Below are 12,052 nucleotides of genomic sequence, written 5' to 3'. Positions count from 1 at the left end.
CACTCCATGAGGGGCGCGGGCGGGGCGTGGCCGTGGGCAAGGGCCCCGGGCAAGGGCCCCGCCTCGGGATCACACCCGGCACGGCCGCGCTCCCAAAGCCGGTCCGGTGCGCAGGGAGGAGCCGTGCTCCACCCAGGACACCTCCCCGTCCTGGAAACGGCTCCAGCTGCCGCGGCTAACAGGTCCATCCTGCCAGCTGGACATACGTTTGAAAGTAAAATATTCAAACATTAATTTAAGTTGAAATAATAGTACAAACAAACAAACATCAGGAACTGAGGATAAGTTGTTTTTTCTCTCTTCTGTATTTAAGATGGGAAATACAGTTTTACAAAATGCGTGCATTTCTCAATTACCGCTTTTGTTAACGACAACTCAAGTGAGAGAACGACTCTGGTAATAACAGAGTTACGGAAGGGTTATAAGGTGTGTACAAAAATAGGAATAACATTAGCGATATTAACTCTGGCAGCCAAATTCAGCCACGGTGTAAACTCTTGCAACCCCCCTGACCTGCCTGAAGGCTGTATTTGTCTCAGAACCTGTGTGAAAAACGTGTTTTTTACACAATACTATCGCTTTTATGCTTTCACACGTGCCTTGGAATTTTTTCTCCTACACAAAAGAGCGTTTTGGGCCAGCACCGACTCCTCCACGATGCATTCATACTTGCACGTGCCCTTCTGACATTCAGCAACGACTCTGCTCAACTTGTTCCGAAGCAGGAATATGGAATAAAAGGGATGCAGACAAAATACTTTCAGGCAAGTGTATAGCTTAAGGAGTGTTCAGTACTACAAGCAACTGTGATTGTAATGTTAATGACAGCAATAATGACCTCGATGCAGGGTGTTTCCCGGCAAATACTGGGATTTTTGGTTCTTCTTTTCCTAAGGTGTGCCCACAGATGCAAATTTCTCTAACACATAAGAAGTAAAAAACGTAGGAGTTAGAACCTCACTATTATTAATTGGTTTATTCCTGCATTATGCTAGGAGCCATCTTACCGGAGCTTAAGTGTTCTTGCTCTAACAGCCTGTTCTTAAATCAGCAAACCATGTACTGAATTTTAAGCATGCAGTTATATTTTACATGGGAACGCAGTGGGATTCAGGCTAGTTCAGAAAGTCAAGTTGCTTTGTCCAGAGATGGACATAAGCTTGTGCTGAAATACATCTCTGAGTTGGGAACACTGACAAATAGGATGTCTAAATACAGTACTGGACCGAGGCTCTGCCTCACAACACTTCGCTTCTGTGCCTCTGAACAAGTCACACAAAGACAAAACAAGTATACGCCTCGTTTTTGCCCAGATGGAAACATCCTGCTCCTGATTTCCAAACAACCTGCAGCAAAACCTCATACAAAGAAAGCACTTCTGGGGAAAGGTAGAGGCACAGAGGAGCAGACAGAGTAAACAAATGCAAATCCTTGGTCCTTAAGTCCATTTGCTGCTGACACCCACCCCCAAGGAATTATCCTGCTCACATGTCTTCCTCTCTTTGAAATACGAAGTAAGGCAGGGCTGTAACCCACCAAAGTAAGGAAGGGGATAGCCCAGGAAGGCACAGAAAGGTTCCTCAAGCTGAACATACTCATATGATCCACCTCATCCCTCTTTTCCTTACAAACCTTCCCACCTTTACAGCTTGTTTCACCGCCAGCAGCTTGGCTGTGCCGAGTTCCCCTTCTTTGGCAAGGAGGGCTCATCAGCCCTCTGACAAAGGCCTAACAAGGTAATGTCTGTACAGTGCTTAAGAACATGCAAAGTGCAGTGTAAGTGCCAAATGTTCTTATTTTTGAGATTACTGAATTAATACTCCAAAGAAATAGAAGCACTGAGGTAACTACAGCTTAAATACTACATTCCCTCAGGATTTAAAAAAACCAACTTTCTTCTCTCTAGAAGATGAATCCTGAATATGAAGTGGTAATATCTTACTTATGTTCTCTCAAGCTTAGCACGGCCACTCAGTGCCCTTTTAATAACAGCAAAACCAGGGACATGAGCTGAAGTTCTCAGAGAAACTAAGAATTCTGCACTAATGATTTCCTCAAATCCCATCTCTATGCTGTTCCCAGCCCAGGTCTGCTTCTAGCCATTACACCCAGAGGAGCTGGAGTCCTGTGCTGCCAAGCAAAGCAGAGTCCAGTATCAGATCTGGCATTCTGAACAGAAATAAATATCCCCCAGCAAAGGTAAGTAGGACCATAATCCGCACGAGCTCTCTGAAAAGTTCAGGTTTTGCCCTTAGTGAAGTCCTTGTTTCTCAGCTGGGAGTCTCTGACAGTAAGGCTTTATCCAATGCACAGGCTCATATCAGAGCACTCCAGCTATCAAGTACCAACTGATTATCCTGGTGGTCAGAAGAAGATGGATGCAACAAAGAATTAAACACTGCACATACGTTTTCTGTTTTGTTCCTGTATCAGCTTTGGCCAATAATGGACCCAAGATTCAACTGACTAATGATCTGGTCAATGAAACCAACCCCTGCATTCCTATGCACTGTGTGATAATGACATGGCAGAAGACTCAAAGAGCACCCTAAGCAGTAAACAAACACTGCTGCAAAATGCTGATGCAAGTACCAGAATTCAGCTGTTTCCATGTGTTGAAAAAACATTGGAAACATCCCGACACGGTATCCTGGTTCTGGTGAAACACTAACAGCTGCAGTAGGCCCCGCTTAGTGGTTTCGTTCTGTTTTCTTACTCCAGTGCTTGTGTCAAATGTTCCCTTCATCGATGCTCTGCAACTTCAGTCTTTGGCTGGCATGGGGCCTGGCACCACGCCGCGTGTTCCCACTGCTTCCTGCCAGAGTCCGCAAGGGGAACAGGGCTCCTGGTAAAGCATCTTCCCCAAACAGGCTGAGTTTCACATCAGCTTCAATAGCTCTGGCCAGACTGGCTGCGTAACTGTCCAGAGATTTATGGACTTCAGCTTTTACATGAAGAACAGAATTCTTTGCAGCTTCTGAAAAAAAAAAAGATAACAGTTGATGAGCATGACTGTGCAAATGCTTGAAAACTAATATAGATCCTGTTGTAAAGGCATGATCATGCTCTCTGCAAAATAACTACCCAACAGAGCACATTTACCAACAATATTCAGGCTTCCTACACCATTCTGTGGCCACAAAGCTTCAGAGTGGGATAATCTGCATTGATGCAGTCGTTTTTGTAGCATTTGTATACCTCTCTACCCACCAACATGTTGAACAACACAAGAGTTCATCCCAAATGTAACTCTTCAGTGAGGCTGCTGAAATAATTTAAAGCCCCAGGGATCCTGAAAACCCTGAGACTCACCAGGGAGAACTGCTAAACCTTTGGGGACCTGAGCACTAAGATTTCCCTCTTTCACTCAGACAAGAAATTATATGTCTGCTCATATGTAATCACTCAGAAAGATAGTGGGAAATGTATGCTAATGTATTTGTACAAGGGAATATTCATTTCATGCTGGGAAGAGGACAAAAGGGAATTTTGCCAAGATCTTTATAAATTCCATTGAAAGAGTTTTCTCATTATTTCAGGTTTTATTATTACTTGATTCTTAAAGGCATTCTGCTTATTTTCATACTGTCCACAATCATATATTGTTTAGAAAATTCAGTTGTTATTATCGAGTCTTCTATTGAAATTATTGTAACTATCAGCCTAAATTAATGTTCCAACATTTTACAGATGGTCACAGCAACATTCTGGCAGCCCAGAACCAAAAAGCAAGTTGACTGAAGAAAGTGCATGTGGTTCATCTGTTTTCACCCATATCTGCTGAGGAACACACCCAGTAAAGTGAAGTGGAATTTAAGTAAATAAAAGTAAACTAAACAGAATAAAATTATATTCAGTTCATTCAAGCCTGTAAATGGAAGAATTTCAAGTCTGTAAGTGACAAAGTTGAGAAGAGACAGCAAGTGAGAAACACAGGGATAATGCAATCAAAATATGAGGGCAGGAAAATATATGCCCTGAGAAACAAAACAGACTGTAACAGCCACCAAGATGAGTGGAGTTGCAGAGAGGATACCGCTGTGCAATATAATTTTTATATATTGCAGGGAATCCCAGCTTCTAACTCTTGTCCTTGCTTGCTGCTCCTTGAGATCTGGAAGAAAGACGTGATTTTGCTTTCTGTTGTAGCTGCATGAATGATCAGGTCTGTTAAGGCAAACAGTGGTCAGATACTTTTCAAGACAATTCTCAAGGTCCTGGAAGGCTTCCTGAGCCTACAATATAGTTGACTCTGAGCATTTTCATACTTACTCCTACACTCACCTTTAATTTGCTCTACTTCATCTTCAAACGTCACTGAACTCCTCCTTCGAGGGGGACAGACGCAGTGTGGGGCGAGAGGGCCATCTGAGCTATAATCTTCAAGAAGCATTGTATCTGTTCCTGAAAAGAGCAAGAGTCCTCAAGTAAAACAGTAAGACTGGGATACAATATGGTGGCAAAAAATTTTCAGCAGTTCCTTCAGAAGATGTCTAAACCCAGCTTTTTGAGTAAATTTCAGCTCAAATTAAACACTGCATGGAAAAAGAATGAGGTCAGTTTTCATTCAAAGGATTGGGAAACCTTCTCATTAGAGACTGGGCATTGCAGGCCCCAGGATCATGTACTGCATGCAGCAGGTAACACTGAAGAGGGACTAAGGCTTCCTTCTGCTCTTCAGTAACTCACAGTAAAAGCATCCAAGTGAAATAGTATTTCACAGTGGATCACTGTATATCCATTCCCAGACTATGGACTGTGCTCCTTCCTTAACCAACAGAGGTACTTCTAACAGCACTTGGTGTCTCTTTAGTTTTGTTCATTTGTTTAAACTGCTTTCACAAGATGGTAACACCACATCCTCTTCACTGAGGCAGGTTTACCAGGAGGCTACTCTCCTTTATCACATACAGCTGCAGAATATCCACAACAGGCATAAAGCTACCACCACAAAACAACTACCAAAAATAAATCCCAGCTCCACAGACTTCCTTTACAATTGTAGGAAACAACTCCCTTACACCAAGCAACCTTTTAAAGATCCCCCTCTGGTGTCTCTAAAGCAGAAATACTCTCTAAAATAACTACTGTAGTTAAGGACTGGTAGCTGAGTTAACTGCCAGAAAAATCTAGTGACAGATCTGGACAGAAAATTACCATCAGAACTCTTTTTTTGTTTTCCAAACCATCTTCAGTTGAGAGATCTTAAGTAGTAATGAAATCATAAGCTGAAACCATCCCAAGTGTTTATGTTTACACTGCAGGATGAACAAGACAAAAGTCTCTTACAGAATAGGAAACAGAGAAGCACATTCTTCACAGCACTTTGTTGCTCTGTTCCTTGTGGATACAGAGAAAGTCTCTAAACAACAGAAACTGAAGAAGGGCACAAAAGCAGTGCATCTTGTTCCCAGGACACATTACCAAGGGAGGGTCATCATCCAGTAAGCAGCATTTTGCAAGTAAATCTATCAAGAGCAAGGGAGGAAAAAAGCAACTGCAGTTTTGTTGTAACAGCTGGAACAGATGCTTCATGTCATTCGTCCACCAGGAGACATCTGTGGGTGTAAATACTGACTGTCCATGAGAGTGCTGCCAAGTGCAAACTTCTGTCCAAGTAGGGAGCAAGAGACTTGCAGTTACCTGAATCCTGTGAGCAGCTGAAACCCGTGTCTCCTGTGCTGCTGCTGTTTCCCAGTGGCCTCCCACCCGCCATGAGGGCAGTAAGGTGAGGAGATAGTCCCAAATCTGCAAGAAAATTTTGCTTTTGTTACACAGTGAATGGTTAAGGAATTTGCAAGAGTAAACTTCTCTTCCAGTAATACCACTCCACTGCCTTATTTATTATTCTGCATATAAAACTTACCTTGCTGATGCAGAGAGCACAGCATCAGGACTTCTGGACTTTACATCTAAGAAATCCAGTCAGCAGCTCTCAGGTTCGGAAAGGCAAATCTACTTTCTCCCTGCAACATGTCCCTCCCACTCTTTTGCAACTGTGTGTGTTTTATCAGCCAGACAAGTTGAGCACCAAGCAAATGCTCTCACATGGATGGGGAGATTTGCCAGGCATCTTCTAGACAGAGAATAACCTGGTAGCCACTGGCAGCTGTGACAGGCCATTAGTGTGGGAAGAAGCTTATGAGCAAGGCTCAGGCACAGAGATGCCCAACTTCTTTCAAATTTCCAAAACAAGAAGGGAGGAGATCCTGGGATTTTTACAAAGGTGCTGTCTTTGGATCCCACCTTGAAATTTTGTTGTGGGTTTGTTGGGGGTCTTTTTCCCCTCCCTATCAGCCTCCAGCTACTACATCTAATAAGAAGCTGACAGCTTCAAGTTTATCACTTGGAAAGAGAAAGAAATTTCCTTTCTTTTCCCTCCTCACCTCAGTTTCCAATGTATTAATCCATAGTATTTCTTGGATACAGACTTGCCAAAGCTCCTGCAGCTTGTGATGTGGCTACAGCTCCATAACTCTTTTATTTACATGACAGTCTCTTGCAGTGTTCCCAGGTTGCAGAAAAGATAACGAATGCCTTGCTGCTCTCATCTTCCTTCTGCATTTTAGATCATCCTTCCCAATTAAATAATTTCAGATTTTACCTCTGCATTAAATATCCCTTGAAGATGTTCTGTTTTCGGAAGCTTCTGAATAGGACCAGGGAAATTATTAAAAATCTCAATGTCATTGCTTTGCTACTTAAAAAAATCCCAAACCACCAAACTGAGCAACTGGAGGTCTCAGTCTGCAACATGGGGAGACACCAAATAGTTCTATGGTTTTACACGGTTTTACTTTGTTTATGATCTTTTCTTCGCAACCATTAAGCCTAAAAACTGAACTTGCAGAAGCAGTTACACTGGTGGAACCTTACTGGATTTCAGAGAGTTGTAGCATAAGGCCATTAATCAAAGAAAAAGTGCTGCAAAAAGTACTGTCGGTAGAGCTCAAATCTGGGCAACACAAAATGGAAGGCACACAAAAGGAAATGCTAAGAAAGAAGAAAATAAATTATTTTTATTAACCTCATCACTATGTCTTCTCTGCCTGAGAAAGTTTTATTATAGAAGGAGAAAGATGTTAACTGCAAGAAAATGGAAAAATTCTCCATTCAAATGTCTATAACCTGACTGATAAAAGACTTCGGAAAACTCCAGAAACATTCAACTTTCGTTACAGAGCCCTGAAACATGCCAAACATAGGCAGACAGGAAGCCTTGCTCTTAGTAGTATTAAGGAAGTATCTTTTGCAGCTAAATCTTACCTGTGATCCTGTTGGAAATGCTGAATAGCCTCGATGTCCTGTGCCGCTGAACAAAGGACTCGCGGTAATACCGATCCCCAAAGCACATTCCCAGGAGTTCCTTGCGCACTGTCTTGTTCCACAGCCCATAAATTAGCGGATGGCAAATGGCACTGGAAAAGGACAGCCATGTAGCCAATGTCTCCAAAGCAGGGGAAATACTGTTTTTCCCCCAAAGTGCCTCTGATGTAATTACCACCATGTAAGGCCCCCACGTAATGACGAAAGCCCCGATGACAACCAAGATGGTTATGAAAGCTTTGCACTGATTGGCTGAGTAAACAACCCCTTGGAAAGCGTTCCTTCGGCTGCCAGAGGACGACGTGGAGGTGCTGGAGTTCTTCCTCCCGTTCCTCTGCGAGTCCTCCTCCACAATGACAATGCTCCCACAGTGGATTTTGCGGGCCTTAATCCTTGCCACGCGGAATATGAATCCATAGCAGATCATCATGACCACGAAGGGCAGTAGCGCACACCAGATCTGCCAAAAGGCCGTGTAGGCAGCCTCCTTGTGCCAGGCTGCCACACACATCCACTTGAATTGGTCAAACTCCAAAGAGGACCAGCCAAAAAGAGGAGGGAGGCAGCCTATAAGGGAATGCAGCCACACGTACACAAGAGCTACCACTGCTCTGTTGCCCGTTATCTTCATCGGATAAACCATTGGGTACAGCACAGCATAGTACCTGGGGGGCAAGAAAAGAAGTAGTCCACAGGAGCATATAAGACATACAATAAAGAAAAGAACATGCTTTAATGATGTTGATATCTAGTTCTTTTTTCTTCAAACAAGCTCAGAAATTCTCTTTCTAGAAACAGTTACATACAGGCATCAGTGCAGTCAAGACTATCAAACTTGGATGAAGGCACTCATGCAACCATTACATCTGTTCCTACACGTGAGTGTATGCTTAGGGTATAATCTGGAATTTTAAGTCACTATTTCATGTTTATCAAATAGTATGTTATTATACCATCAAGAGCTTTAAAAAACTCTAGATGCATCTCTGCATTTTGTGTTATTAATGACATCACTTTCTCTTGCTCCACATCAAAATTTCACAAGGGGCTGGAGGAAAAATGTCACTCCAGCAGTACACCATGTTCCCCTCTGCAGTGCTTCTCAACTCTTATGCACAACCAGTGAGTTACTCTACGAGATGAGCACATAATTTGTTGCCATTCATTACCAAAGAGCAGCTTACCGGTCTACAGCTATGAGTCCCAGAGTGAGCATGCTGGCTGAGCTGATCAGCATGTAGAGCAGGGCTGAGAAATTGCACCAAACAACCCCAAAGATCCATTCTCGCCTGATGGAGCTGGTGACAACAAAAGGCAGCACCAGCACAGAGAGTAGGAAGTTGGAAAGGGTCAGGCTGAACACAAACTTGTTGCTCAAGGTGAGAAGGTACGACTTCCGATACAGGGTGACGACAATCACCAGGTTGCCCAAACAGATGAAGATGGCAATGACGATTATAGCAATGGACTCAGTTACTCTGACTGCCCCATCTTCCTCTGTGGTCAGGTTCCTCAGGCCCTTCCCATTGCTGAGGGAGGAATTGCTGGTCATGGTCAGAGTGTGCAGATCTGGAGCAGCCAAGACATGCTGAGCAGCTAGAAGCAGAACAACGCTCAGAAACATTCAGGTAATAGTTCTTCAAACTCTTTCCAATGACTGGAGGCCCTTTTGCCTTTGTTAAAATTTACCTGTAGTATGTGGGAAACCATTTTAGATGGGCAAGTGAAGGGGCAGTAAATTGCCTATGGTCACACCAAAGATGACAACACCAAGCCTGAAACAGGGAAGACAAGAAGTGGTGAAGGGGGGGAATAAGAAAGAAAATAAGCACTTTTTACTTCAAAAATTTCTAAGGATCTTACTTGTTTCTAAATCCTACTTACCAGCTCCTTCATCTAGGCTGTGAAGAAACAAGAATGCCACTATCAGTCTTTGTTTCTCTTACTTTAAAGAAAGTCACTTAAAAAAAAAAAAATCTGCCTGTTTATCCTGATTGTTACCTTGTATTCTGCCTATGCAGCATTTGCTGGTGGTCTATGGATGCCTGGCTAGTCATACCCTGCTGACTGTTTCGTAACAGCTGCTAAGTAACATTCAAAGACTCAGGGACCACTTCATGTACTCTCCCAACATCATTTCTCCACATTCATAATCACCTTAGCTACAGTGCTGATTGTATTTTATTGCCTATACCAAAGAACTGGGGGAATTGGCTTTCTGTACGAGAGGTCTGAAAGACACTTCCTCACATTAAGATGAGGTCCATGCTATAGAAATGCTTGAGAACTTTTAATCCTTGACTTCTCAGTGTTAGCATCCATCCCACTGATTCACAACCTCATCTTGTGAAACCTTGTTATTTCTCCCAATTCCTTAGCAATTCTTCTTTTCCCTGCTGCCTCCAAATGACATTCACTACCCACTTTATTCAGTTCTTCAACCATCTACAGCACAGCATAGTGAACAAACAAACAAACAAAACCAAAAAATGCAAATATGCAGACCAAAAAAGTAAAAGAGTCTACCAATTAATATAAAGTTGATTTTAGCATTACTTGGAAGTAAGAGACTCAGGAAAGTTATCTCAGCTAATTCTGCAGCTGTGCCAGACATTGGTCCCAGACAGACGGGAGTACTCACAGAAACACTTCCATCTGTGTGGCTGCTGTGGCATTAGGCAGCAGTGTCAGCCTGGAAAGACGCCTTTTTTCCATTTTTATCTGTACTTTCCTAAGAACATAATTAAAGACATTACTGGGCCATGCTCTGTAAAAGCGTAACTTAGCTCTTCCCTAGCCTCTGACTGAGGATGTTTGCAAAAACACTTCCCCTCGAGTTTCTTTCTCTCTCAGCATGCCTGCAGCACATCTGTGTGCCTTTCCAACACTTTTTGGCCGGAGCGGGTTTTGGAAACGCAGCTTCCATCGCGGCCGCTCCCCTGCGATAGCGATGCCCGGGGGCACCTGGCGCTCCCCGTCCCCTCACGGCCCTGATGCACCCTGGGGGCGAAAGCGGCGTCCGGCAGAGGTGGCCCTCCCGGGGCAGGGCAACCTGGGGCGGGGACAGCACCGCATCCCATCCCATCCCATCCCATCCCGTCCCATCCCGTCCCATCCCTGCCGCGGGCAGCGCGGCCAGGATTCCCGCACTCACAGAGCGGGTAGGACCGAGTTGGAAATACGGTGGGGAAGGGGGGTTTCGCCATTTTACCCCGCGCTCCCTCCGGCAGCGAACAAAGGGCTGGAACAGGGTCCTCCGCCCCGGGCATCCATCGCCTCCCCCCACCCGCCGGCGGCGAGCGAGTCCCGCCGCCGCTCCCGCCGCCTCTACCCCCGTCCCGGCTCCGCACTCACCGCCCACGGCCGCCGGAGCGGGACGTTCGTGGCTGAGGCGGCCGGGACCCCCCTGCACCGCCGCGGCCCCAGCCTCCCCCGCCATGGCCACGGCCCCGTGCCTGCCCCTCCCGCCGTCCCGCCCCGCCGCCTCAGCCAGCCGCGCCCCCTCCCCGCCCGCCATGTTCTCCGCGGCCGCCCCGGGGTGGTCCGCGCACTTCCCGGGAGCCCAGTTCAAAGGAGCGGGGTACGTAATTTACATGGATGAGGTAAAGTCACTTGCTCCGGCTCGTAGTACCAGGCAGTCGCAGAGCCTAAGTGCCAAGACTTCCTAGACCCCAAAACACTATTAAAAGTATCACAGAGAAGATTCGGGGGAATTTTTCCCACACACAGGCTTGAAGCAACACATCGGATATAGGTGTCAGTATAAAGGGCACAGTATAAAGGGTGAACGATAATTAAATGCCGTGCTTGTGCATCCCTAGTTCCTGGCTTTCCCTGGGGGGAAAGAGCGCAGAGGTGACTGCCCTGATGTGAGCTGTTCTGTGTTTTGATTGCACTGGGTAGTTTTTAATGCTGCGAACATCAGTTTCCTGTGGCTGCTGTCTCAGTTTGCTCCAATGCTCCAACAGCAGGAGCTGGACCGTGTGTCTTGCTCCTGTGCCAAGGGAAGTCCATAAGGAGTTAGTCTGCCCTTTCGATGACACAGAAAAGCAAGACAAGCACCCACCCATCACTGCTGGAATACTAAGTTAATGTATCATTTTCAACCAGTTCTATTGATGCTTTTCTACAGGACTTTTTTAAACTTACCACGCCATTGCACTTTGACATTTTAAAAAGAGCATCTTTGGACAGCATTCAAAAATATATTGAATCAGCACAGGCGATTCCACAATGAACAAAAACTGATGCACAGAAGTTCAACTTAAATGTGATGAAGAACATCATCTTGTCCAACGTCTTGTGCAAGTGACTGTGCACTGGTTGCCCAGAGAGGTTGTGCAGTCTCCCTTGCTGGAGATATTCCAGACCCGTCTAGATACAATCCCGTGCCATGGGCTCTGGAATGACCCTGCCTGAACAGGGAAGTTGGACCAGATGATCCATTGTGCCCCCTTCCAACCTTGCCCAGCTGTGATTTTGTGTGCACGTGTGTGTACTATCTAACACAGCTCAGGGCACCTGTGTGATGAAGCCAGGTAATGCTTGCTGCAACTGTGAGTGTGGCCATGGAGATGGCCCAGGGCCACCAGAGGCTTCTGAGCTTCCCATGACTGCTCCTACCCAGCCATCCCACTGCTCTTGGCAAGGTACTTATGGGGAAGTAGCTGGAGGCACAAGCACTTGTGGGGCACACAAACATTTTCTGCTGGCTTCTGCAGCCCAG

At 45.3% G+C, this 12,052-nt stretch overlaps 1 protein-coding gene and 1 long non-coding RNA gene across 5 annotated transcripts; one reads left to right on the top strand and one right to left on the bottom strand.

Annotated features, from left to right (window-relative positions):
* Nucleotides 1-276: 276 nt before the first annotated feature.
* On the bottom strand, nt 277-10,761 carry GPR161 (G protein-coupled receptor 161). Of its 4 annotated transcripts, none has more exons than XM_048294004.1 (8): nt 10,681-10,761; nt 9,968-10,057; nt 9,211-9,227; nt 8,511-9,101; nt 7,267-7,991; nt 5,644-5,748; nt 4,285-4,404; nt 277-2,977 (listed from the first exon to the last, which is right to left on the bottom strand). In XM_048294004.1, the coding sequence occupies exons 4-8, from the start codon at nt 8,948-8,950 to the stop codon at nt 2,730-2,732; spliced, it is 1,638 nt and encodes a 545-aa protein (XP_048149961.1). In that variant the 5' UTR covers nt 8,951-9,101; nt 9,211-9,227; nt 9,968-10,057; nt 10,681-10,761; the 3' UTR covers nt 277-2,729. The 4 variants fall into 4 exon arrangements, with proteins under 4 accessions (XP_048149961.1, XP_048149962.1, XP_048149959.1 ...); XM_048294005.1 differs by lacking the exon at nt 9,211-9,227 and having other exon boundaries at nt 8,511-8,922; nt 9,016-9,101; XM_048294002.1 differs by lacking the exon at nt 9,211-9,227.
* Nucleotides 2,113-3,978, top strand: LOC125321329. The gene is made up of 2 exons (XR_007201510.1): nt 2,113-2,199; nt 3,691-3,978. It is a non-coding gene; the product is annotated as an uncharacterized LOC125321329 (long non-coding RNA).
* Nucleotides 10,762-12,052: the final 1,291 nt, after the last annotated feature.

The sequence above is a fragment of the Corvus hawaiiensis genome, chromosome 2, assembly GCF_020740725.1.
Source record: "Corvus hawaiiensis isolate bCorHaw1 chromosome 2, bCorHaw1.pri.cur, whole genome shotgun sequence".
Taxonomy (NCBI): domain Eukaryota; kingdom Metazoa; phylum Chordata; class Aves; order Passeriformes; family Corvidae; genus Corvus; species Corvus hawaiiensis.
Note: the sequence above shows the minus strand (reverse complement) of the source record. Positions and strands in the feature narration are given on the sequence as shown.

Bases quoted from the DNA above. Each gene is read 5' to 3' on its own strand.
- GPR161 (XM_048294004.1), bottom strand. From the start codon at position 8,950: ATGTTTCTGAGCGTTGTTCTGCTTCTAGCTGCTCAGCATGTCTTGGCT. The intron at 7,992-8,510 runs GTAAGCTGCTCT...CTTGCCCCCCAG, and splicing joins GGACTCATAGCTGTAGACCG to GTACTATGCTGTGCTGTACC. The intron at 4,405-5,643 runs GTAACTGCAAGT...TGCTCTTTTCAG, and splicing joins CAGCTGCTCACAGGATTCAG to GAACAGATACAATGCTTCTT.